This window comes from Anastrepha obliqua, chromosome 4 (genome assembly GCF_027943255.1).
Source record: "Anastrepha obliqua isolate idAnaObli1 chromosome 4, idAnaObli1_1.0, whole genome shotgun sequence".
Classification (NCBI taxonomy): Eukaryota; Metazoa; Arthropoda; class Insecta; order Diptera; family Tephritidae; genus Anastrepha; species Anastrepha obliqua.
Genome location: NC_072895.1, coordinates 63,070,498 through 63,094,122, shown reverse-complemented (window position 1 = coordinate 63,094,122; position 23,625 = coordinate 63,070,498). Strand labels below are relative to the sequence as shown.

At 33.7% G+C, this 23,625-nt stretch overlaps 1 protein-coding gene across 1 annotated transcript in view; it reads right to left on the bottom strand.

The window, feature by feature from the left end:
* LOC129244186 (protein grainyhead-like) overlaps positions 1–23,625 on the bottom strand; it is a 226,443-nt gene that overhangs the window by 150,492 nt on the left and 52,326 nt on the right. The window contains exon 2 of the mRNA XM_054881799.1: positions 7,063–7,734. Coding sequence (XP_054737774.1) covers positions 7,063–7,734 — 672 coding nt within the window. The remainder of the gene's footprint in view (positions 1–7,062; positions 7,735–23,625) is intronic.

The following is a 23,625-nucleotide window of genomic DNA, read 5'->3' as shown; positions in this document are numbered from 1 at the left end:
GGTTGTTGTGGCTCTTTTGTTGCTGCTGCTGCTGCTGCGCGTCAAGTGTTAATGGAAACACGATCTAATCGCTAATTCACGCACCTACATATCCACACACACACATGGCAACTTACAGACAAACATACATACATATATATGTACATACACGTATGAATGCTCGAGAGTTTATGAGATGTGGTGAAAGATCTGGGCGCACATGTGCGACGTACACACCTGCGCACGTGCAAGTAATCAAGCTCTTTTCATATTTTTATATATAAGTACAAATGTATATACTTAGGAAGCTATGTACAAAATATATGTAGTTTTTATTATTTAGACAAATATACAATAACTATATGTATGTAGTTGTATATAGGCGGTGCATTTGTAGGCTCGTTCAGTTTCTTGTTCTACTTTCGTATTTTTTAATTTTAATTTCTTACTACCTTAAGGATTTCATGAGTTATTGGTTATCATACTTCTGAGTTTTCTGCGATTATCACAATTAAAAAATTAGTGTAACAAGGAATTTCACTAGAAATGTTGAGAAAGAGCAATGGTAAATCGTGCATGTCAAAAACACAGGCATAAATATGAATGATATACAAGTTTCTAAGAGAGCCGAGAAGTGGTAATTGATTTGCTTTGTTCTGGTGGGCGTCTACGAATGGGGAAAATCTGTATAGTCAAAAGGCTAGTTCTCGAAAATCGTGGTATGAATCTAAGAGAATTTGCTCCAGAGGTTAATGTATTTCTTAAGTTCATTCATAAGACTATGACTGATATTTCGGGAGTGAAACGCGTCGGAGCATAACTGGTAAAAAAAAGAGCTTAATTTTCTTTAAAAAACCGCATCAGAAGTAAGTACGAGGTTGGTTTGAAAAGTTTATGTCAGAGAGATTTCACTACTGACGCATATCGAGGTTATGTTTAGTTAGTAGCATTTCTTGAAAGAACACACACCAAGTTTCACCCAGATCGGTCCTTTTTTTGTGTTTGGCATTCGTTTGAATCGAATAAATTGATTTATTTTCTTTTTCCATCACGTCAACGCACCAGCTCACGCCTCTGTGGTTATAGTTGCAAAATGAATGCAAATATGGTTCCAACTCGTTTCACATCCCCCTATTCCCCAGACTTGGCTCCCTTGGGCTACAATTTGCTCCCCAATTTGAAGAAATGGCTGGCAGAAAAAATGTTTTATTTCCCCCCTATTATCCAGACTTGCCTCCTTCGGACTACAATTTGTTCCCCAATTTGAAGAAATGCCTGGCGGGAAAAAGATTTGATTCAAACGAGGAGTTGATTGTAGAAACTAATGGCTATTTTCCATATGAAGACAAGACATATCATTCGCAAAGGACCAACAAACTAGAACAGCGTTGAACGATATGTATAAGCTTAGAAGGATACTCTGTCGAGAAATAAAAAAAGGAGGTTTACCCCAAACAATTAAGTAAACGCATCATGAGCGCATCATAAGCGATGAGACATGGGCTTACCAGTACGCAATTATGCAATTATGCCAGCAATCTTCGGAATGCCACCTTGTTTGAATCAATTGAGGCCATTCGCAGAATAAGTTGAAGGTCATACCTCTATTAACCTACAATAATTGTATAGAAGATTGGGTGAAGCGCTGGAATAGTTGTATTGCTCTAGATGGAAGGGTGCTATGAAGGTGGACACATTAATTTTGATGAGTAATTTAAACTTTTGTGTTTTTCCTACTTGATCACTTCGGCTACTTGATCAAATCGAAAGGAACCTTTCTTTATAAATTGTTCAACCATTATTCGCTCAAAAGTATTTCGCTTGCGACAAAGCGTTGTCCCTCTAAGAAAATATATTTTTTTTCCAATATTCTCCAGCTCCTTGAACCTGCTCGTAATTGATCGTAAAGCGCTGAACGTATAACTTTTAATTGATATGAATTAATATATGTAAATATATTAAGTGTATGAACCAAATCGGACCACATAACGGGTGATTTTTTAGCTATTATCTTTTTAAACAGTTGGTTTAAACAGCTGAAGCACGTTTCGTGTTTTGTTTCACTGTCAAACATCTTCAGTTTGGTCTATAATTTAACCATGAATCGTCTTACAAACGAAAAACGCTTGCAAATCATTGGATTTTATTATAAAAATGCGTGTTCTGTTAAGAAAGTTTATCGCGCACTTTTTCCATTTTATGGTCAGTTTAAACGACCCACTGAAGCGGCTATTCGAGCTATTGTGACTAAATTTAGAACCAAATTTACATTATTGGACATCAAACCACCAACACGCTTACGTAGAGTGCGAACTGAAGAAAATATCGCAGCTGTATCGGCCAGTGTTAATGATGACCATCTATAATCGATTCGTCGTCGTTCGCAGCAATTGGGCTTCTGTTACTCAACAACGTGGCAAATTTTGCGAAAGGACTTAGGTGTGAAGCCTTTCAAAATACAGCTGGTGCAAGAATTGAAGCCGAACGACCTACCGCAACACAGAATTTTTGGTGAAAGGGCTCTTGCAAAGTGGGCCGAAGATCCACTTTTTTATCGAAAAGTTGTGTTCAGCGATGAAGCTCATTTTTGGATCAATGGGTACGCCAATAAGCAGAATTGTCGATTTTGAAGTGAAGATCAGCCAGAAGAATTGCAAGAGCTACCAATGTATCCAGAAAAGGTCACAGTTTGGTGCGGTTTATGGGCTGGAGGTATCATTGGACCGTACTTCTTCAAAGATGCTGCGAATCGTAACGTAACTGTGAATGGTGAGTGTTAGCGTGAAATGATATCCAACTTTTTTTTGCCCAAAATGCAAGAGCTTGACTTGCATGACATGTGGTTTCAGCAAGACGGTGTCACATGCCACACAGCACGCGTAACGCTGGACTTGTTGAGAGGCGAGTTCGGTGAACATTTTATTTCACGTTCGGGACCTGTCAATTGGCCACCCAGATCGTGAGATATAACGCCTTTAGATTATTTTTTGTGGGGCTGGTTCAATTAACGCATTAGAGGACAACATTAAAGCAGTTATATGTGAGATGCCGGCCGAAACATTGGAAAGAGTATGCCAAAATTGGACTAACCGGATGGACCATTTGAAGCGCAGTCGCGGTCAACATTTGCATGAAATAATCTTCAAACATTAAATTATATTGACTGTACCATCGATTTAAATAAAAATTTCATGCATTTTTCTGAATTTTACGTGTGTTTTTTTTTGAAAAACTTTCCTATAGCTCTTAAAAAATCTAAAATCTTAAATATGTATATGAGTTGTTAATGTATGTCGACCCAAATGCAAACTAACGGGCACAATTTTCCAAAAATCACTGCTTTTTAGGTAGCTAGCATGTATTTCTACTACGAAACAAATCGGACCATAAATCCAATTTCTATATATTATATATTATATATATTTATACACATATGCAGATTGTTTTACAGATATACATATATCTGCAAATAGGGAATAGTGAATGGTTAATAGAGAGTGAATATATATAACAGCTTTAAAGTGCTAGAAATCATTAATGGGCACTTCTCTCCATTATCGCGCACTGATGTCGTCTGAAAAGACCGCTATTGAAAGTCCATGTTTATAATTTTTCGGCACATTTTAACCTTTCATCGGCCTTACAAACATAATACTTTCCAAATTTAAAAAAATAATGGTCAAAATCACCCACATGGGTAAGAGATATTGGATTAAAAAATTCTACAAAAATATATTGTGCAAAGCATTCAATTTTATTTTAGACTCTTAAGAACAAAATTTTTTGGTAAATGCACCTTTATATGGATTTTCCAAATAATCTATAACAACTTGAGACCAAACTTAAAATATACTATAAAAGAAGCGAAGTGTGACTGTTAGGTTTAAAACGTTAGGCGGTCCAATATTCTGCAGATTTTCCTTTTAATAACTACTACATCATCCGCACTTTATCTGTAAATATCGGAGCTTGGCAGTTTCACGTTTAGGGTCACTGGGTCCACCTTTCTTCGACAGCATAGGGCACTGCCCGAACTTAAATCCCGTCAATCTTCGCTTTTACATCCGTAGCTCATTAAAACGGTGCTGGTGCTTCAAGCATTTCACCTACCTACTTACCTACATATTTGGCACCACTGGCTTTGTTTGGCTGCTGCCCAAAGCTATTAATTTCGATTTTCTTCGCTAACACTAGTTTACAGCCAAAAACAGGAACTAGGCCGTTCCCGTACAAAATCCATCGCTTAATCCGAAAATTTACATATAATATGTACGTAATTGCATATATTTGTTACAATAGAAATCGAAAATTTTCATACTTCGACAAAAAAAATTTTTTTTTTTAATTTTAGCGTTTCTACTTATTTCTCCCTTAGTGATTTAAAGCAAATATAAGAATATTAGAAAACATAGAACTCGTACATATAAATAACTTCATAATTTTTTCGAAAATTTAAAATAACGCGTGCGGTATGCAGATTTGCTAGCTTTCTACTGATCCCGGAAATCTTTCCTTTTATGACTACTTGCGCCACAGTGGGGGCGTCGACCGCAAAGGGTTAACCTATAACCATTATTCGGCGATATCTTGAAAACTACATGGCAGAAAACAAAATCATGTGCATTTTTAGACTCAGCCACCGATTTTATAGGGGAATGGAATGGTTTATTTCTCGGGTAAAAAATAATTAATTATTTGTAAGCCAGTGTAAACCTTCGCCTAAAAAGTCACTTTAATTGTATTCTATCTACGATTGATAAATACTCAAATTTTTTATTTCTTATTAATTTTTATTTTCTTTATTATCGCGCGTTGTAAGGAAATCGGATACTCGGCTCGGACAGCGTCCCAACTCAGGGTTGCAGCTGGTGACACCAGCGGCAAAGTTAAATTTAAATTTTACTATTTATTAAATATAATTTTACGCGATGATAAATTGCTTTTTACTTTTTTTATATTCGTATATTGCTGTTGTTGTTGCTGCTGCTGCTGCTGAAAACGCCTTTGGCTAGTGTTGTTCGTCCACATAAAATTATATGTATTCTTATGTTAATCACATGCACACGCCCTTGCGGTGACAACCATGATAACAAAAGCAACAAACTATCTTACAACAAAAGCAACAACAAATAGCCAAAGCTTTGCAATACCGAAACCAACAATAAAATATTTGAGTTTTTAATCGACTTCACTTTTCGAGTGGTCTCGATACTCTTAATGGCCTCAATAAATTGTCACCAATATAAGAGTTCGTACGTGTATGTGTAGATTAAATACATATATGTGTATGGACATACATATCTGTATGTGTGTGCATGGTGTGATTTGCTTTTAATATTTCGCGTGTAGCCTTTGGTCTATTATTTCTCCACTTCTTGCATGGTGACATTGTTTGTGCCTATTTAAATTTACGTTTTCAAAGCCTTGCTCGTTTAATTTACAAACATCCGATTCCGCATTCTCTCTCCATGGCCTAAGTTTATTACATAGGTATCTAATTTTAATTTTAAAATAATCGATCAATCAAATTTGGTTCAATATTGGAATTATTTCATTCCTTTGTTTAGACTTTCCAATTTCGATTAGCTCTGAATGTTCTTTATGAATGAAATAATTGTGGTGTGAAAGAAATGGAAAAAGTTTAAGAATTAAACAATTTTAACTTGGTTATTCATACAAGGTGGCACACAATTAGTCACCCTAATCAATTAATTTTCGCAAATGTCGTCATACGGTAATAACATTTGACATTTGTGAACTAGACAGCTGCAGTATACAAACATACAAGTAATTGAGCGTGTAAATGTCAAAATAAGTCATCACTTAAATATACGACTTGCAGCACTGGCGACGGGGGCCTCTGCCTGTAATTATTTAGAAAAAAAATTTTGAAAAACAAAATTAGGTACTTATTTTTGCGCCACCTTGTAGACATTTTTGAGAGTTACATAATGCTAGTGCACTACTATTCTTCCAAATCTTCATTTTTGGTAAAATTCCATTTAAATTAATTTCTTTTTTATTTTTCAAAATTTTTTATAAGGTTTGTTTTATATGGTTATGGTTTGAGAATGCACAATATTTAAAAAAAAATTTAAAACTGTAACCCGAAAAACACTTTAAATACTGAAAGACAAAACATTATTCACTCATTTATAATCGCCACTTTATGTAAAATTAAGCAATAGGCGGATCGCTTTAGAAAAAAGTCAAGCGATCCCAAAATTCGCTCATTTTTATATACTTCATAAATGCTGATACATATATGTCTAGCCAAAAATTTAAACACCATTTTTCGTTAGCTTTATCCATTCACATCCATTATATTTTAATTTGCCACCTACATCCCGCACTGCACCGCCAAGGACATAACGAACATAAATTCAGAGAAATTAAAACTAAATATCAAATCTCGTAAAAAAATTAAGAGCACATTAAAAATGCAATTAAAAATTTATGCAGCAGTGCACACAAAATGATTGAATATCTGTCCAGTTTAATCACCAAACGCATACAGTGGACAGAACGTCAAGTCGAACGCACTGCGCATGCTCGAAATACCCGCATAGAGCACTACCAAAAATTGCATGCCTTCGCACACATGCATAAATATAGCTTTTTTTCGGCAAACGCTAATAAACCCGCACAAATAATTTGCATAAACAAGTCAAAAATATAAATCTTAAAATTAAGCAAAAATTAAAGTAGGCAAAAAAAGATTTGTATATACATACGTATACATGTATATGTATATGTATGCATGTGAATATTTCAATCGCGATACTGTCGACTAGCGCGCGTAGCGCATTTTAGAAGCGTGCAAGCGACAAGCGCACAAGCGTTCACCAGCAAGTGCAGAGCGGTGCGGCTCGCCGTCTCACTCAAGGCAAAAGTTCAGCGAACGCGAATGTGAACGCCAGCACTGCGTTGCGTTGCGTTGAGTTGTGAAGATTTTTTAGAGCGCTACCTGATTAGCTCACTTTTAATGCTTCTTCGCGCACTTCACTGACTGCCTTCCATCAGAAGCTAGAGTTGAAAAAAGAAAAACAACACCAACATATTGCACTCGCATTTGATACCTACCTCCAATGCAATTCGGCTGCCGAATCTGTTGGTTCATCTTTCGCATCGGTCAGCTTGTAGTATTCGTAGACGTAGGAAGTACCCCCATTGGGGGTATGCAATTGATGTACCTGATGGGCTGTACCCAAAGCACCCAGATTCACCGCTGTACCAGCTGATTCTATGCTTAACTGTTGTTGCGCATGCGTCTGCTGTTGCAAGTGTGTCTGATGGTAATGTGTGCCATCATTATGTGACTGTTGATCATGCTGCTGCTGGTGGTGATGGTGTTGGTGTTGTTGCTGTTGTTGTTGATGGTGGTGATGCTGCTGTGTATGATGTGGATGTGTGGCTGCATCGTTTGGGGACAGACTGAGCAATGCTTGCGGTGTGGCGGCCGATACAACGGCAGTCAAATGTGTCGGCTGTGGGTCGAAGTAGCGTGTGGCGTTACTCAGTTGATAGTCACCATTATGTTGTTGTATGATCACTTGTGTCGTGGGATCGTTGGGACTGCTACAACCACCACCGCCGCCGCCGCTACCGCCACCATTACCATTGGTGATGGCAGATGTGAGTGATATGGGTAGTGTGTCTTGTTGTTGTTGCTGGTGTTGTGAATGCGTCGGCGGCGGAGGCAATGGCGGTGGTGACGAAGTCATCGATTCGATGCTGGTCAGTACTGTGCGGCGCCTAATTGGAGAGCGGTTTCGATAATAGTCGAATTCACGCATGTACTTGTGTATCAAAGTAGGGGGATTTTTAACACAAAAAAAAAATTCAAAAAATATTTTAAAAAAATTAAAAACTACAAATTTATATTCTTTTTGGATTTGCTTGGCTTTTGATTTTGCTTTGCGTTTTGTGACCAAATCGTACTCGGATACACAAGAAATCGTGAGTGCATTTTGAAAAAAAAAATTTTTTATTCATTTAAATTATTTATTTTCTTTATATTTTTGGTTTATTTCGTAATTTATTTTTGTTTTATTATATTTGCTTGGTGCAATGTCAACTCTGTTAAGTATTTTTATATTAATTATTTATTAGTTATATTATTTTTATCATTATTTACTTTTTTAATTAATTTAATGATTAATTATTTTTTATTTTTGGTTTTGCTATTTTTGTTAATTTTGTATGTTTTATTTTATATATTTATTTAAGATATTTACCTAGATTCTATTTTCACGTGTTACCATATCTCATTTCATAATTTATTTTGGCATTAATTTTCTTGATTAATAAAAAATCAGTCCTTATTATTTCTCCACTAGTTATTTTAATTATTATTTGTTAGTTAGTTTTAATAAGTTAAAAATATATTATTTTATAAGTTGCAAATATGTATTGAGTTTTGTTTTTTCTTTGCTTTTAATTTTAAATACATTTCGACTCATAAAATATTTTTGTATTCCCATTTTTGATTAAGGGGACAGATACGTACCTGTAAAATTTCGAAAACAATTTTTGTTTTTATGTTAATATAATCCTTTGTAATCTGAATATGTCAAAAAAATTTTAGAACGTAAATTTAAGTATTTCTCATATTATAGATCGTCAACTGTGACGACTCTATTCTTTGCATTCGAGCGCTGGGAGAGGAATTTTCGTGTATTCAAACTTTAGACGCGTTTTTCTCAAAACAATATTTTTCGAAAAGCTATTGACCGATCTCCCTGAAATTTAATTTTAATGAAACTCAGAGAAAATATGGCCGTTTACAGGTACCTGTCCCTTAAAAAATGCCAGTTTAATTATTTTTATTAGTTATTTGTGAAAAGTTAAAAATGTATTGTTTTAGTTATTTTAAATATTTACTGAAGTTATTTTTCTTTTGTTTTTAATTTAATTTTGTATTATTATTTTTGATTGCACAAATGTCACCTTTTACAATTTTTATATTACTTAGTTATTGGTTAGTTATAAGCCATTGTTAACTATTTTCATTAATACGTTATTTTTTAATCATTTAAAAAAAATTTTTTTGCATTATATTATTTTATTTATTTATCTATTTTTATTTTTCATTTCATAATTTATTTTTGTTTTCTGATCAAGGAAATGCCAGTTTTTAGTATTTCTCCGTTAATTATTTTTATTACTATTTTTACTAATTATTTTTTGTAAGTTAAAAAATAATGTTATTTATAGTTTATTAGTTCGCTTTTAATGAGCTAAAAAAAATATATATAATTTTACTCGGTTTAAATTTTTTTGCGTTAATGTTACTTTTATATTAAATTTTATTTTGTTATGTTTCACAATTTATTTTTGATGCATTTTTGATCAGCGAAATGCCAATTTTCATACAAATTTGTTAACTTGATAATTTTTCCTTATTTATATTTAATAGGTAACTTCAAAATTTTGTTAAACAATGCTTTTAGTCATTCAATTCCTAAACTTCGATTTGTTTGTCGAAATATGTAATTTTAATTAATTTAGGCAGGATTAAAAATATTTCAAAAATATTAGTTTTTATTTTATTTATTAAAAACCTCGTATACATATTTTACATGCACCATATTTTTAATATCGTATTCATTATTTTAAAATTTTAATCCGTAAATGCGCATTTAGTCTCAACTTTTTATAAGTTTGAGACATTAGGAAGACGTACTTTAACAGCAGGCAACACTTATCTGCTATATTGTTGTTGTTTTCGCAAATTGATTTGATATTAACAAAAAGAAGTGCGTAAATGTTAGACGCAATTTTCGCAAGTGGTAATAAAACTGAAAATTTAATGATAGGTACATGCAAAATATTCTTTTCTATTGCCAGGAACAGCTAAGTAAAGTTAAATAACGCACTGCTAATATCAAAGATAAACTAACCAACCTTCCAGTTATTTTATGGCGTTCTTAACCTTACTTATTTTCGTCCAAATAATACTCCAAAAATGGACAAATGGCGTTACTTACTATAATCTTTTTTAATTTATTCCAAATTTATTTATTTTTTAATGAGAATATTTTCAATATTTATATTTCTATGTTTTAAACCTATTTTTTAAGATTACTTTTGAAATTTATTTTTACAAAATTATTTCTTTAGTCGCCCTTTACCTTTTAAAATATTTTTTTTTGATATTATTGTTATTACTTTTTATCAATTAATTTATCTTCCTTCACTTATTGTTTTTAGCACTTCAATTTGTGTATTTGTTTAAAAAAAACCATCCATATTCACACCTGAAGGGCAATCACACAAGTAGGCCACCGAAAAAAGACAACTTCCAAGACTTAACACCTGACAGGATATACGCAGTGAAAAATTGTCAAAAAATTTGCATTTGAGCGAAAAATAGGCAGATACAATTGCATAAAAACATCAACAACAAAAAAGTGCAAAAGCGCAGCGCAAAAGCAATTTCTTAAGCCTCAAAAGCGCCTTAAAGCGAAAAGGATCCTACAGTCAGTAGACGCCTCGCTTCAACACTTCACCGGGGCTCATAATTAGAAATGTTATCCCAATATGAAGTAACAGTAGCAAAAGCAACAACAGAACAACGTAGCACACACACGCATGCACACATTTTCCGGCGCTTAATGCGGAAGGGGAAGTGCAGCAACAGCGCGAAATATGAAACACAAAACATAAAAAAACTTCACAAAAGCCAACAGCAAAAATACAAGGAAAATATAAAAAAAACAGAATTTCAAACTTTTTCTTCTTCAACATAACAATAAAATAACAAGCAAATGTGTGAAATAAATAAAAAATTTGAATTTGAAAAAATTATGCAAATGCATGAGTTACTCGAAAGGGTAAATGTGCGCAAGGATGCCGAAGAACGAAAGCGTTGAAACGGCTGGCCGAAGGAAGGATATCGTTCAGGGCCTGTAACGTGATAACATAAATGAGTGTCGACTCTCAGTCACACTCATGCACACGCTATTATACTCGTATACAGTAGCATTAAGCGCCTGCTGACGCATCGAGATTATGGGCATGTGTTAGTGTGCAAGGATATACGAATATCCTTCAATATTTTGGCTGCTGTTTAATCAACTGTAAGACATTTTCATATTACAACAAGCCGCATTGTATAGCAATTTACCACTTTTTGACACAACTTTTGGCGTTTTTTTGGGCGTTTCTGTTTCTTTTTTCACACTCGCCTAAAAAGGAAGTGACCCTTTTTGATGAACTACTCATTTTGTAAGTTTTGCACTTTAAGACGCAAAATGCACAAAATAATACTTTACTGTTTTTTTTACCAATTTATTTTCTTAATATAGTATTGTTTAGTGAAGGAAGATTAAAAAAAAATATGTATTTATTTATTATTAAATAATTTAGCAAAAATAATTTTTAAATGCAAGGAATTTAATTAAATGACATTACAGCCTTCAAAATCTCTGGTACGGCCGTTTGAATTTCAAAATGCACCTATGCCATCAAGAAGGCATCGAGCGTCCAATGCTACTTATTGGGGATCATGCCTAAAATGACAAAATGCCTAGACACAATAAAATAATTCTGTGTGGAAGAGTAGCCAGCTCGGTTCTCCTGTAAGCCGCGCCGATCTGAGCTGATGCAGTCAATATAAATTCACCAGAAAGAAAATTGAAATATATATTTATCGGCTTAGTTCCCTACAAACCACTTAGGGTTTCTGCATAAAGAATCGAATAAGAAAAATATATCAACAAAGGGAAGGCGAACCCATAAACCGAGTGTAGAGACTTGGCTTGATAGGAACCATGGAGAAACTAACTTTTGATTAACGCAGTTCCTCTCCCTCATGAGAAATTTCAAAAATACCTCAATAGACATGGCCACGACAGCTCTCCACACAGCCTAATTTGAACAGACAGTGAAGAAGCTATAGATTATGTTATGCTTCGCTGCCCGCCCTATGCTCCGGAAAATCGCAAAATCTGACAAGGAAAAAATATTTTGGATGACATGTTTCAGTCGGCAGACAATTGATAAATAATAGAGGAACTTTTAAGACTCATTTATACTGATCTGAGTCGCACAGAATTCCGCAGGTGTCACTAATTACTATGAAGAGCCAATGAGCTATTCAGCCCCGTGATGTAATACTTTCATGGCGGTTACGTGGGGAAAGTGATTGTAAGGGGGATATATTACGCGATACAGCTGCGAGCTTGCCTGACTGCAAGTCCTGCTTACTTACATATGTACCGGCTTAATAGTACTCATGGGAGTTTTCATTTTACAGACGTCATCTCAAAGAGAAAGAATTCTGGTCACATGAAAGACATAATTGGAGATCAGTGACTACTTATTGCAGATCAAGAACTTGAACTACCTCGGGACTCTCGCGTTATTCGACATTGTCTCGCGTACATCGATTGTCTGCCTAGACCTTATCTCGGCTTAATGAATATTTGTTCAGTTTGTAAATTAAACGTGAATGATCCCAGCTACCGATTTACTGCTACTGCAAGCCAACTCATCCAACATCCCTTGGCTTTGTTCTGACTCGTAGACACAGCTACTTTTTCAGGGACATCAGATTTAGAACATGGACGATCACAACTAACGAGCTAGAAAGAGTTTTGATAATAATTTGCAAAGAGAGAGAGTGAAGCTAAATGGCTAAAATATTTGTTCTTTGTGTTGGTTAAGAGGCAACTATGACTAACTTTCTATTCCCCGACAAAAGAAATATATAAATATGAGATAGACAAACACGTTTCATAAATAAAAACGAAAGACCATTCAGGTTCAACATAGATGAATGTTATGCATAGAATTGCATCCTGAGACAAATCGCTGGCGCATCAATATTTTTTAAATTTTTGCTAATTTTCATTACTTCAAAAGCATAGCTAATTTTCTAACAAAAACCATACAAATGCAATTTTAAAATTTTATACAAAAATTAGTAAAACTCCAAAAACTTTTTATCCCAATTCCACGGTTTTAATTAGAGTCTCTATAAAAACTTGTGGCACGCAGTTTTATAGTTCAATAAATTTTGGTATGAACAAGAGTAAATTTCAAGTTGCTCAAAATTCTCGTTGATTTTTATAATTTTTTTCCTTGACATAGAAAAAGATGTCGTGCATTCGTTATATGGAGAAAATATGTGAAGCGGGGAAAAATTACTGCAAATCAAAGAAAATTTTGAGCGATTTCAAATTTGCTTTATTAAAACTTAACGGGCTTTAAAGCTGCTATTTAAAAACCTTGGAATTGGGCTGAAAAGATTTATACTTGGAGCTTGGATTTATATGATTTTTGTTGAGAAATGAGCTATACTTTTACAAAAAAATAAGACTATTCATTATTAAAAAAATGAAACAAAATAAAAAAATAGTCAAAATATTTACATACGAAAACTTTTTGTAATGCTACAGTTGTTTTTTTGACGGAATACTGTAGTTGCATGAATTATTGTGTATGAAAAAGAAAATCTAAAGCAACAAATTGAAAGCACAAATCTATTTTTAAATTTATAGTTTTGCCAAACATTGAGGAGATTTCTGTTATGAAGCTATTTTAAGCTTTAATAATGAGAAAAAAATATTGAAAATTAGTCAAATTTTTTATGAAAAGTAATGCAACAGTAGCAGAAGAAAACAAACAATACCAATTTCTTCACAAGTCATTTATTAATTGTTATTATCACTAATGTGTGCGTTACGAAACTGGCCATCCTCCTCCAGTTGTACAAAAAAACAAAGAAAAATTTAAATTTTGTATAACGTGCGTAATAGACAAAAAACAAAAGCAACTAAAACAGAAACAAAAACAAATACCTAGCGCACGCATCATAATCTCATCACCATGCTCAGGACGCCGAGCTGATTACAACAAACATAGCACAACGTAATTACAACAACAATTAATAGCAATATGTATTTATGTAAATCACATACTAAGGAGGCTGGGAACTTAGTTTGAGGCACACAAAAAAAACAGTCATAAAAAGTATTTGAATATCAAAGCTACAAAAGAGAAACACATGAATATAAAAGTGAAAAAAAAACCAAAAAAAAAATTTCTCAAGTTATGCAAAAGCCCAAAAAGTCTGAAATTAGCGTTAAAAATTATATATATAATGACAATGTTTACCACAGCAAATAATATAAGCAATAGGCATTCGAGACAAAAACTGAAACTGACTTTTAATTACCCAATTTATGTTGATTTTATGAAAATTATATATTTTACTTATACAAATAAGGAATATCGGGTGTACGTGCGTCAGCTTGGGTTTGGTATCTACAGCATATATGTATGTGTGTCTAGTTATACCTACGTAGCTGTGTAGTCATATGTTTGTCATTTAACTGCCGGGTGCAGTCAGTTAAGTCAGTATTATGAGCCGAAACTCTCTTTAATGACGTGAACATTTTTCAACTTGAAATTTTCAAAAGTGGTAAAAACTGAAGACTCCGCTACTGCTGTATCAAAAATAATTCAGGCTCTACTATCCAACTGGTTGAAGTCGGCAGTTTCAATATCTTAAGCATCTTCAAGCCTAAAAGTTGATTGATTGCAGGAGCATAATTGGAATATTGGGATTTGAATCAGTTGTTGCTCCTTACTGATAGGTACTTGATAGGTTACGAGTACCTTAGACTTTTTCAATCACCAATAAATTATAACTGCAAAAACTTTCTACTCATAATTGATTTTTGATATGCAATGGAATGGAATTCACTAGAGGTTTGCACTTCATCTTCAGGATATTTTGTGTTCTCAACTCTTTACAATACTACCTCATTCATACTCAGTTTTCTCAATTTAGCTCATGTGCGTCATTTTCGGCCGTAAAAGGCCGATTTTTTTACATAGAAATAAAATAACCAAAATAAGCCACATGTTTTATGGGCGACAGACATACAAACACATATGGCATGCAACTTAAAAACTTCCAATTTTTCATAAATGCAAATTAGTAACAAATTTGTGTGTTTTCATATTTTCTACAAAGCCCATATTGAAGTACAGTTATTAGGCATTTTGAATTGCAATATATTCCATGAACAAAAAAAACTGTTGGGTCGCCGCGACTATACATTAAATTTTTGTGAAAGATCCAGGTAACGCAGCGATTCCAGTAGTGCAATTCAGGTAGTACGAAAATGTGGCATATCTGATTACTTTGGTATTTGTTTGCCTATGGCAGCACGCTAATCTCCGAAACAAAAGTGCCGATTTTAGAGGTATTTACACTATTATTACTTATTTATTTAGCCATAACCGTAACCATAGCAATCAGCTGTTCTGATCAAACATATGGGCACCACTGTAAACGAATGTAGGTGCCGCACCATAACGCCGTAACCATAACCGTAGTCGTATGTATCTACTGAATTTTGGTTTTTCCCCGCAACCGTAAGTAGCTGTGAAATACTTTACATTTGTTTGGATATTTGCGATAAAAATTTGAATATTGAATGAAGTGAACGCTGCAAAATTAATTGACTTAGTGAAAAATTGTCTGCGTTTTTATGACAAAATGCAAATGTTGCCATTCATTTTACTTCAATATCAGATATTTATAATTACGGCATAGCTAATCAACAAATGCTGTATTGCTGCGGCTATGGTTACGGTTACGGCTATGGTGTCATGGCTGCAGCACTACAAATTGCAGCTTAATGCGTAAAGAAATTCCTGTGTGGAGCTTATATGCTGCTACATCTTCTTTTTTTTAGGGGAAAAAGGTCAAATCGAAAAGTGCACAGTTCGGTATTATTTCATCTGCTCTCTTAATTCTCTTTCAAGAATATCCAAAAAATTATATCCTTTACTTTATTAAAAAAAAAACAAGAAGTTAAATATTTTTTGTGTTGACTTCAAAATCCCTCAAAATTGAAAAAATATTAAAAATTCAAGAAAAGAAAACCAATATTTTTTTTAGTATTTTATAATATTTTGCCATTTGGAGTCGGCTTAAAATTGTAGGCCTCTTCATTTGTGGAAAAAACATCAAGACACACACCACAAATAGTAGGAGGAACTCGGCCAAAAGCCTAAAAAGGGTGTAAACGACATTGGACATTTGTGAAAGGGAGTTCAAAGCTGAGATTAAATAATTGTATACCAAATTTATAGAAGAGTGGAATTTTTCTCATAGGAATTCAATGTTAGTTTTCAAAGCGTTTGTGGCACGAGTAAATATAAAATAAAAGCACAATATATAAAAAAGAAAAAAAGTATAAAGGTGGTCAATGTTTTTGCCTACATGTAGAATAAATAGCATCAGCGGTAGGATTAAGAAAAAAATTGTTTATTCGGACATTCTAATGTATTCGATACCCTAAGCATTAGCAATTAATCTTCCGCGAATTTTTAGCACTCATTTCAGAAACTGAAGGTATCTTTTGTAACCATGGTTCGGAATTTATTACTAACATGAAAAATAACTTTTCGTTCGCATTGACCCTTCCATGTGCTACACCAAATATTCCGTTTATATTTATACACAAAATTGTTTCGCGAAAAGCAGTAACTTTACGTTAAGTTGAGCCCTCAAAGGTTATCAAAAGTGTTTAACGTATAAAAACCTTTTTCTACTCGTTTCATCCATTTAATCATATAGGCACTCAGCCATTCCCTTTTCCGTTTCTCCCGCAATAACTATGTATTCAGAAAATTTCCTAGTTGCTTTGGGCCTATTGAGATCATATCAGTTAAAGAGCTTCTACGCGACCTTCAGCAGCTCAACTGCTATACTTAGCATAAATTTAAGGCAAATTCACTCCTTTCGATTGAACAAAACAACTAAGCGAAGCTTCTACTTTTTCGGCGATTGCGTCATCAGTAGCTCGGCAGCACAGCGGCTCGTCTTATTGCAAATTATGAGCATCTTCGCGCAGCGCCACCTGAGCCAAATGCGAAAAAACCTGTCACAGGCGAAAAAAGTGAAACTGTAAAGCCCAGCAGTACAAGCTGGTTCGCGCTGCTCCACTGACACAGCAACACAGCAACAGAGCGGCAAAACGAAATTCATTCAAATATCGTTTTCAATTTCATTTTAATACAGTGCCTGTTTTTTGTTATTGTACGAATATACTGCGTGTGTTTTCTCAGATCTGTTTTTTTTTTCAGTTTTTTCTGTTATATTCAATTTATAGCTTTTATGGTCACTTATTATTTCGGCATTTTCGGTTAATATTTTCGTATTTTTTGCGCCTTTCTGTGATATAAATTTTATTTAAATTTCTGTTTCGTGTTGAGCTTCGTGAGGCATAAAAAAGGCAGAAGAACAAAAACAAAAATGTTAAGTGTACTGAATTAATTAAAAAAATAATGTTTTAAAAAATGTGTTAGTATTTTGTACTGTATACTTAAAATCTTCATTTTATTTAATTCTTATTTCAATTGAATTAAACTTTTTTCGCGCTTAAAACTTTGCATCGAAATCGAATTCACTTGCGGTTCAGAATATTTGCATATCACAGCCGCATTAAAGGCATTAAAATTCTTGCTTTTTTTCTTTTGTTTTGCATTTGCGTCTCTTGTTGTTGACTCAAATAAAATTCGTTTTCAATTGCCTTTGCTTTTATTGCTGCAGTGCGACTAATTTGCGTATAAATTAAATCGCATGCCATTATTTGATTCTTAATTAGTATGTTTTTTTTCAGCATCACGGCGTTGCTCAAAATCGATTTGCAAATTATATATGTACAGACATAAATGCAAGTGTAAACTTTGGCATTTAATTTATGATTTAGAACGCAGCGCTTTCGTAAGAGTAGCGGTTAGCGGTTAGCGGAGAGCGGCGAGTGGTTAGCGGTGCCTATAGATGACTTCAATCACGACGCTGCTGAGTGAGCGGTGGTTGGCCGCTTTTGAATTCTTAATACAGTTTCCAAGCGATTTTATTGGACAGCAAAAAAAAAAAAATTAAAAAATGAAGCCTTTGCGAATGATGAGTCACAAGAAAGTACGAGTTTAGTCACATTACTTGCAGCTACGATTTCGACCTGTTTGAAGGACAAAAACATTAATGAGCGAGAAGCGAATTCGGCCATGAATACCCGGATTCAAAGAATATTTCACCTAAAGCTGCTTGCTCAATTACTTTATGTTTTCATATTAAAAGCATAGTTGATCGTGATGGCCAGCACATGGCCAGGTTGCGCTTTGCAGACTTGCGAATTGCATCACTATTAATTTAAGCGAAGCTACCATAAAAGTCAATAAAACTAAATGAGATTTTAAATAATTGTAAATGAAAAAAAAAAAATGTTTTAGTGAAAAACTTTTAAATAAATTAGTGATTACCAACATTAAGTGTTGTTTATGGTTATTTTAAATACCAAGTATGCGCTTTAGCATCTGTTGTTGTTGTTTTAATCTTTTATTTCCGCTCAATGCATGCAGTATGTGGCTGCTGGCCAGAATAGAGATGGCCAAGGCACTTTGTACGATAATACGCAGCTGACACGGCACTTATTTGAAAAGATGACAAAAATTTCGGAACTTTTAACGGGTACGGGCACGGGCACGGGCACGGCGCTCAACCGCATGTGAGATGGTTTGATATGAAAGAATTCGAAAAAATGTAGGAGCTGTCAGATGCACTTGCATGCATGAAATACGGAAATAATGAAAAAATTTTGTATTCCGAAGCTGATATGGCATTCGTATGAAATGATCCAAAAAGTTTCAGAACTTATCTAAGGCACTTTGAGATCTCCATCTGTGATGGTTTGATATGAAAGGATTCGAAAAAATGTAGAAGTTTTTAGGAGGCATTTAGGGATGTGCAACTGCCCAGGCATTGATGTGAAAATAGTCCGCATGTGACATGGCATTAAATTGAAAGCTTTCAAAAAGTTTCAGAATTTATCTAAAGTTGTTAAGGCTTCGCAAGTAGCAAGGCACTAAATTAAAAGGATAAAAAAATTCAGAACGTAGACAAGTATAAAACAAATAAGTATTGTAATTCCATGCAGAGATAATATTTGAAGAAAAATTGTCTTAAATATATGATAAACATAACAATGAAAACAAAAGGAAAAGCATATTAAAGCAATTAATGGTGTTTAACTTTGACGCATTCAGAAAAAATTGTATTTAAATAATTATTTAATGTGTGTGGAATGAAATATACACTGCGCTAAAAAAATATAGTTTTGGCAATTTATTAGTTTTTTATTTAATTTTAATAACTTTATTATGAAATATAGTTCATTTTCCTACAAAAACCATAAAAATCCAAGTTTCAAACTTTGTGCAAATAAAAGAAAAAAATTATCAAACTTTCACATTTTTAATCACTTTCTTTTGAAAAATTTTGAGTACGCAGTTTCTTACTCTATTGTTTTAGTACAATAAAGATCAAGCCCTAGTTGGAGAAAAAATCGTTTTGAATTTTGATAATGTTTCTTTTTTTGCAACGGTGCTGAGTTTTTTGCTTCATATTATATAAAAAAATTTCGGGCATGCGACATTTGAAGGTCGCCAGCACCACCAGTAACAAACAAAGCTTTCAAAAATTAACCAAATTTTGACCCACTTGAAATTAGCAATTTAGTATGCCAGACTGTAAAACTGCATACTTGAAATATTTCTAAAAAATTTTATAAAAAAATGTGAAATTTTGATAAAAATTCGATGCATTTTTTTTAGTTTGCGACAAATTTGAATCTTGAATAGGTACATATGGTTTTTGAAGAAGCACGAACCACATTTTCATACAAAAAGTATTAAAACAAAATGAGAAATTAATCAACTACCAAAGCTTGTCAATAAGCCCCTGTGATGTAGCTTTTTATCGACTTGCCACTTATGTTGGAAAAAATGTTATTTTGTCATTCTTATGGCCTTCTTAAGGGGACTCGGTGGTCTAGAAATTTCAAAAAATTGATTTTTGTTTTTACGATATTTCGAAAGTATAGGCTTTCAAGATTATACTGTCAAATTTTCGGAAGAATATTCCGAATGTTTTCGATTCTACAGTTATTTTAGCAGATTCGTCACGAGTGGCATCAATGGTTGCATTTAAATGGTCAAAACTTTAAACTCAATTACCTCAAAACTAATTTTTTCGGCCTGGTGTTGTCAAAAAAAGAACAAAAACTGTTCAACCGAATCGTCTCAAATTATAATATGTTGTTCAAAACATTAATGGCTATCCTATCGCCCGTGCTAGAATCATATTATTATTTCGTATTTTTTCGATTAAAAAAAAAACTGAAAAAACCCAAGTTTTAGAGTGTCAAACCGCGCCATTTTGACAATTTTTTTATTTTTTTTGTATTCTAGTATGGGGCATAGCTACAGTCATACTGGCTAGTAATGTTTTTGGTTTTTGTGTTTCAGGTAAATAGAAGCGCCAAAATGGACAACGCCGTCCAGTCCAATTTTTCGGGAGGGTCGACTTCAACGCCAGTTTTTAAACTATTAAAATTAAAAAAAATAATCATTTCTGTATGTAAAAGAAGTTAAATAAAAATCTTAAAAAAATTGAATATCGCTTTCGATTTGTTTTATTGTAAAAACAAAAAGTTGCTGGAAATACCCTACATTTTCGAGCTCGAGACGAACGGTACCCCTTACGACCAGTAAGGCAGTTTTCGTAGTACGCATCAGCATGAATCCGATTTTTTTTAAACATAGACCCGCTTATTCTACGCTCATCATCTAAAACTTTCGTCTTGGCAAAAACGGTTACATTAACAGGAAATTCGACATATGGAATCGTGAGGTAATACTTAGAAGTCTATTCCTTGCCTTCGATCGTGGGGTAGCTCCTATAGTCCATTACAACAAATAAAAGAAGAACTTAAAGCAAAAAAAAAGAAAAATAAAAATAAACAAATAAATGAGCTCGTCATGTGTTCAACGAAGAATTCAACGTCGTCAAAATTTATTTTTGTTCGACGCTACGCTCAACCACCCGACCTCTGCTCGTCAAAGAGCACTTGAAGAAATGATCTTGGAAGTAATGGCGTATAAAAAACCATTAGAATTGATTGTCATTGTTTCCATAATGGGAGTTGAACTGAATTATGGCTTGAAGGGATACACCCTTCAGATGCAAAGGTGTTGTATTTGCAAATAAAACAATGCCTCCGAGACTCTTAAAATACCATTTTAGCCCGAAAAACTTACTGCTTAGGTTATATTTTTCAAAATCGAAGATGGAGCCAATGGTGAGACCTACAAACAGATGACAAGCAACTTTATGAAGTTCTTTGAGAGTTAACATTAGGACGTGCGAGCACACAGAAAATTTCAGAATAAGATCATATCCTATACCTCAGTCATTCTTTTAATAGTTCAATTATAAAAACCAACTCAACACCTTGTAATTTTAGCAAAAATCTGCTCTAGAAAAGACAATTATTTTTAATTACTTTTTAAAAGCAATAACACTTCTGATCTGAGCAATTGATAGGAGGGTACATTCTGCGCTATTTAAAAGCTTTTTTCGCTTAAATGTTGTTTATTTTATTATAGTCGTTTTAACGCTCCTGCATTCATATTTTTTGCGCTATTTTGTTATTAAACACCGTTATTAAATCAGTAATAATAAACACTGCTGTAGCTGCGACTGAGCATTAGCGGTCAGCGACTGAAGGACGCCCGTACGTTGACTGTTAAAGCAGCATTAAGCTACACGCAAGCTACTAAAGTGTTACTAAGAAGAAAATACTGAATCATTGGCGATAAAAATACAAATGAGCGAATTGATAAGCCGAACAGTAGATGAGTGCATGAGGGGACGCAGAAAAATCCATACCAGTAAGGCACTACCTACCTACCTAAGGCACGCATACAATACAGAAGGAAATACCTGCGAGTGCGAGAAATGAGAGGAAATGAGAACAATTCTTGAATTATTGCAAAGAAAGTGCCGAGTAATAGAGTCAGCTAGCTGACAGAGAGACACTAATTTGTCGTTTTGATGAAAAATAAAGGTAAACTAGTGTTTTTTTTGCTTGAATGGGCCAACAATTTCACACAAAAAATTGCACAAACCAATAAAATTGAAGAAAATAAATTTTAAAAATCTTTCAATTCGTCAAATTAACGTTTATTTATTCATTTGGTATTATATATAAACGTATACTTAAAATTATATAACTCAAAAATTTGCATATAACTATGCAACCTTCAACACGCTAGTTTGGCAGTGGCAAACCAAAGGCAGGTGATTCACCTGATGCCAACCAATATACCTATACGTAGGTATAGACACAAAAGAGCAGCTTCCTCAAACAAATGAATTTATTGCCTCAAAGTATTGACGCAGTAGTCGGCAAGGTGAAAAAAATTGTGGTATGATGGTATGGTAGATGGCAGCAGAAACGAACGCATGGCGTTGACAACACATTTGCATAGTTGAAAAATACAAATGACAATTGGCATGAAGAAATATGTTAAAAAAAGAATTAAAACAGAAAAAAAAATAACAATAAAAACCGCTTAAAACTAAGCTTGACAAAAATAAAAATTAATAGAGCGATAACAGAAAATTATGTGCATATGATATAAATAATGAGTCAAAGATGAATAATTTAAGCGACTTAAATGGAAAAGAAAAAAAATGCTTATAAGCACACATGTGCTCACAATTGCCTTTAACTCTTCCGGATTATGTGCCACAATGGACCTATAATTTGTGAGACGCTAGCTGCAACATGGTGTCACATGCACTCTCTCCATATAGTAAACAATTTTTGATTTGGGTTAGATATATATTTTTCGAAAAATTTGTTATCCAGTTACTTGTATTGTAGTATAGCATTCGAAAATTGTAATTTTATTTATGTTTGACCGCTATGAATTTTTAATTTAATTTTTCGATGATTTTTCTCTTCCTTTTTGTCTTGTTTTTTCTTTTGATTACAAAGAAACTGAAATTTTTCTTTTCATTTTCGTAGGCCATTTTTCACTTGACCACAAGTCTTTTGTTGCTTTTGTATTGTTTTTTGTCTATAGCATTGAATTTTGAATATGTGAATATGCCTATGGCATTTTAGTTCAGTAATGAATCATGCCAGATACATACAGACAGGAGGTTTTTTTCTACTGATTAACCGATTGTCATTTAAGTATTTAATTTTGATTTTCTTTTCAATGCGTATTAAGCACGAGCGGAAATATACTAATTGAACAAAAATCATTAAGTATTTATTTATGAATCGAACGACCTCTGATCGAGAAACACCGTTGAGCCGTGTTCAAAAGACTTAAGCAACAAACCTATTAATGGAAGTGAGACAAAACTTGTAAGATGTCAACATGATAAATATAATATGATAAACTGAACGTAATATAGTACCATTCAAACCATTTGGTACTAAAAACGAATTTAGTCAAGCCCCAATTTCTACAGAGCTTGGGGCTACAATATTCACTGACAGTTTAAGTCATCAATCTTTAAAGCGTTGAAAAATGCATGAGAAAGTGTTTTGGGTGTTTTCCCCTCTTTAAATGCGGGCAACGTCACCAAAAATTTTATTTTAGTTTTTTTGCTAACAACCAAGTAGCTGTTTGCACAGCGGCAGTTTTTTGTGCAGATTAAGCTGCAAATTCTTTGAAGCCAACTTGGCATTTGCTCGGGACTCTAGGCCATTGTGCACCAACCCTACAAAAAAGATATATTTTTCGTGAAAGTTTAAAAGAGCA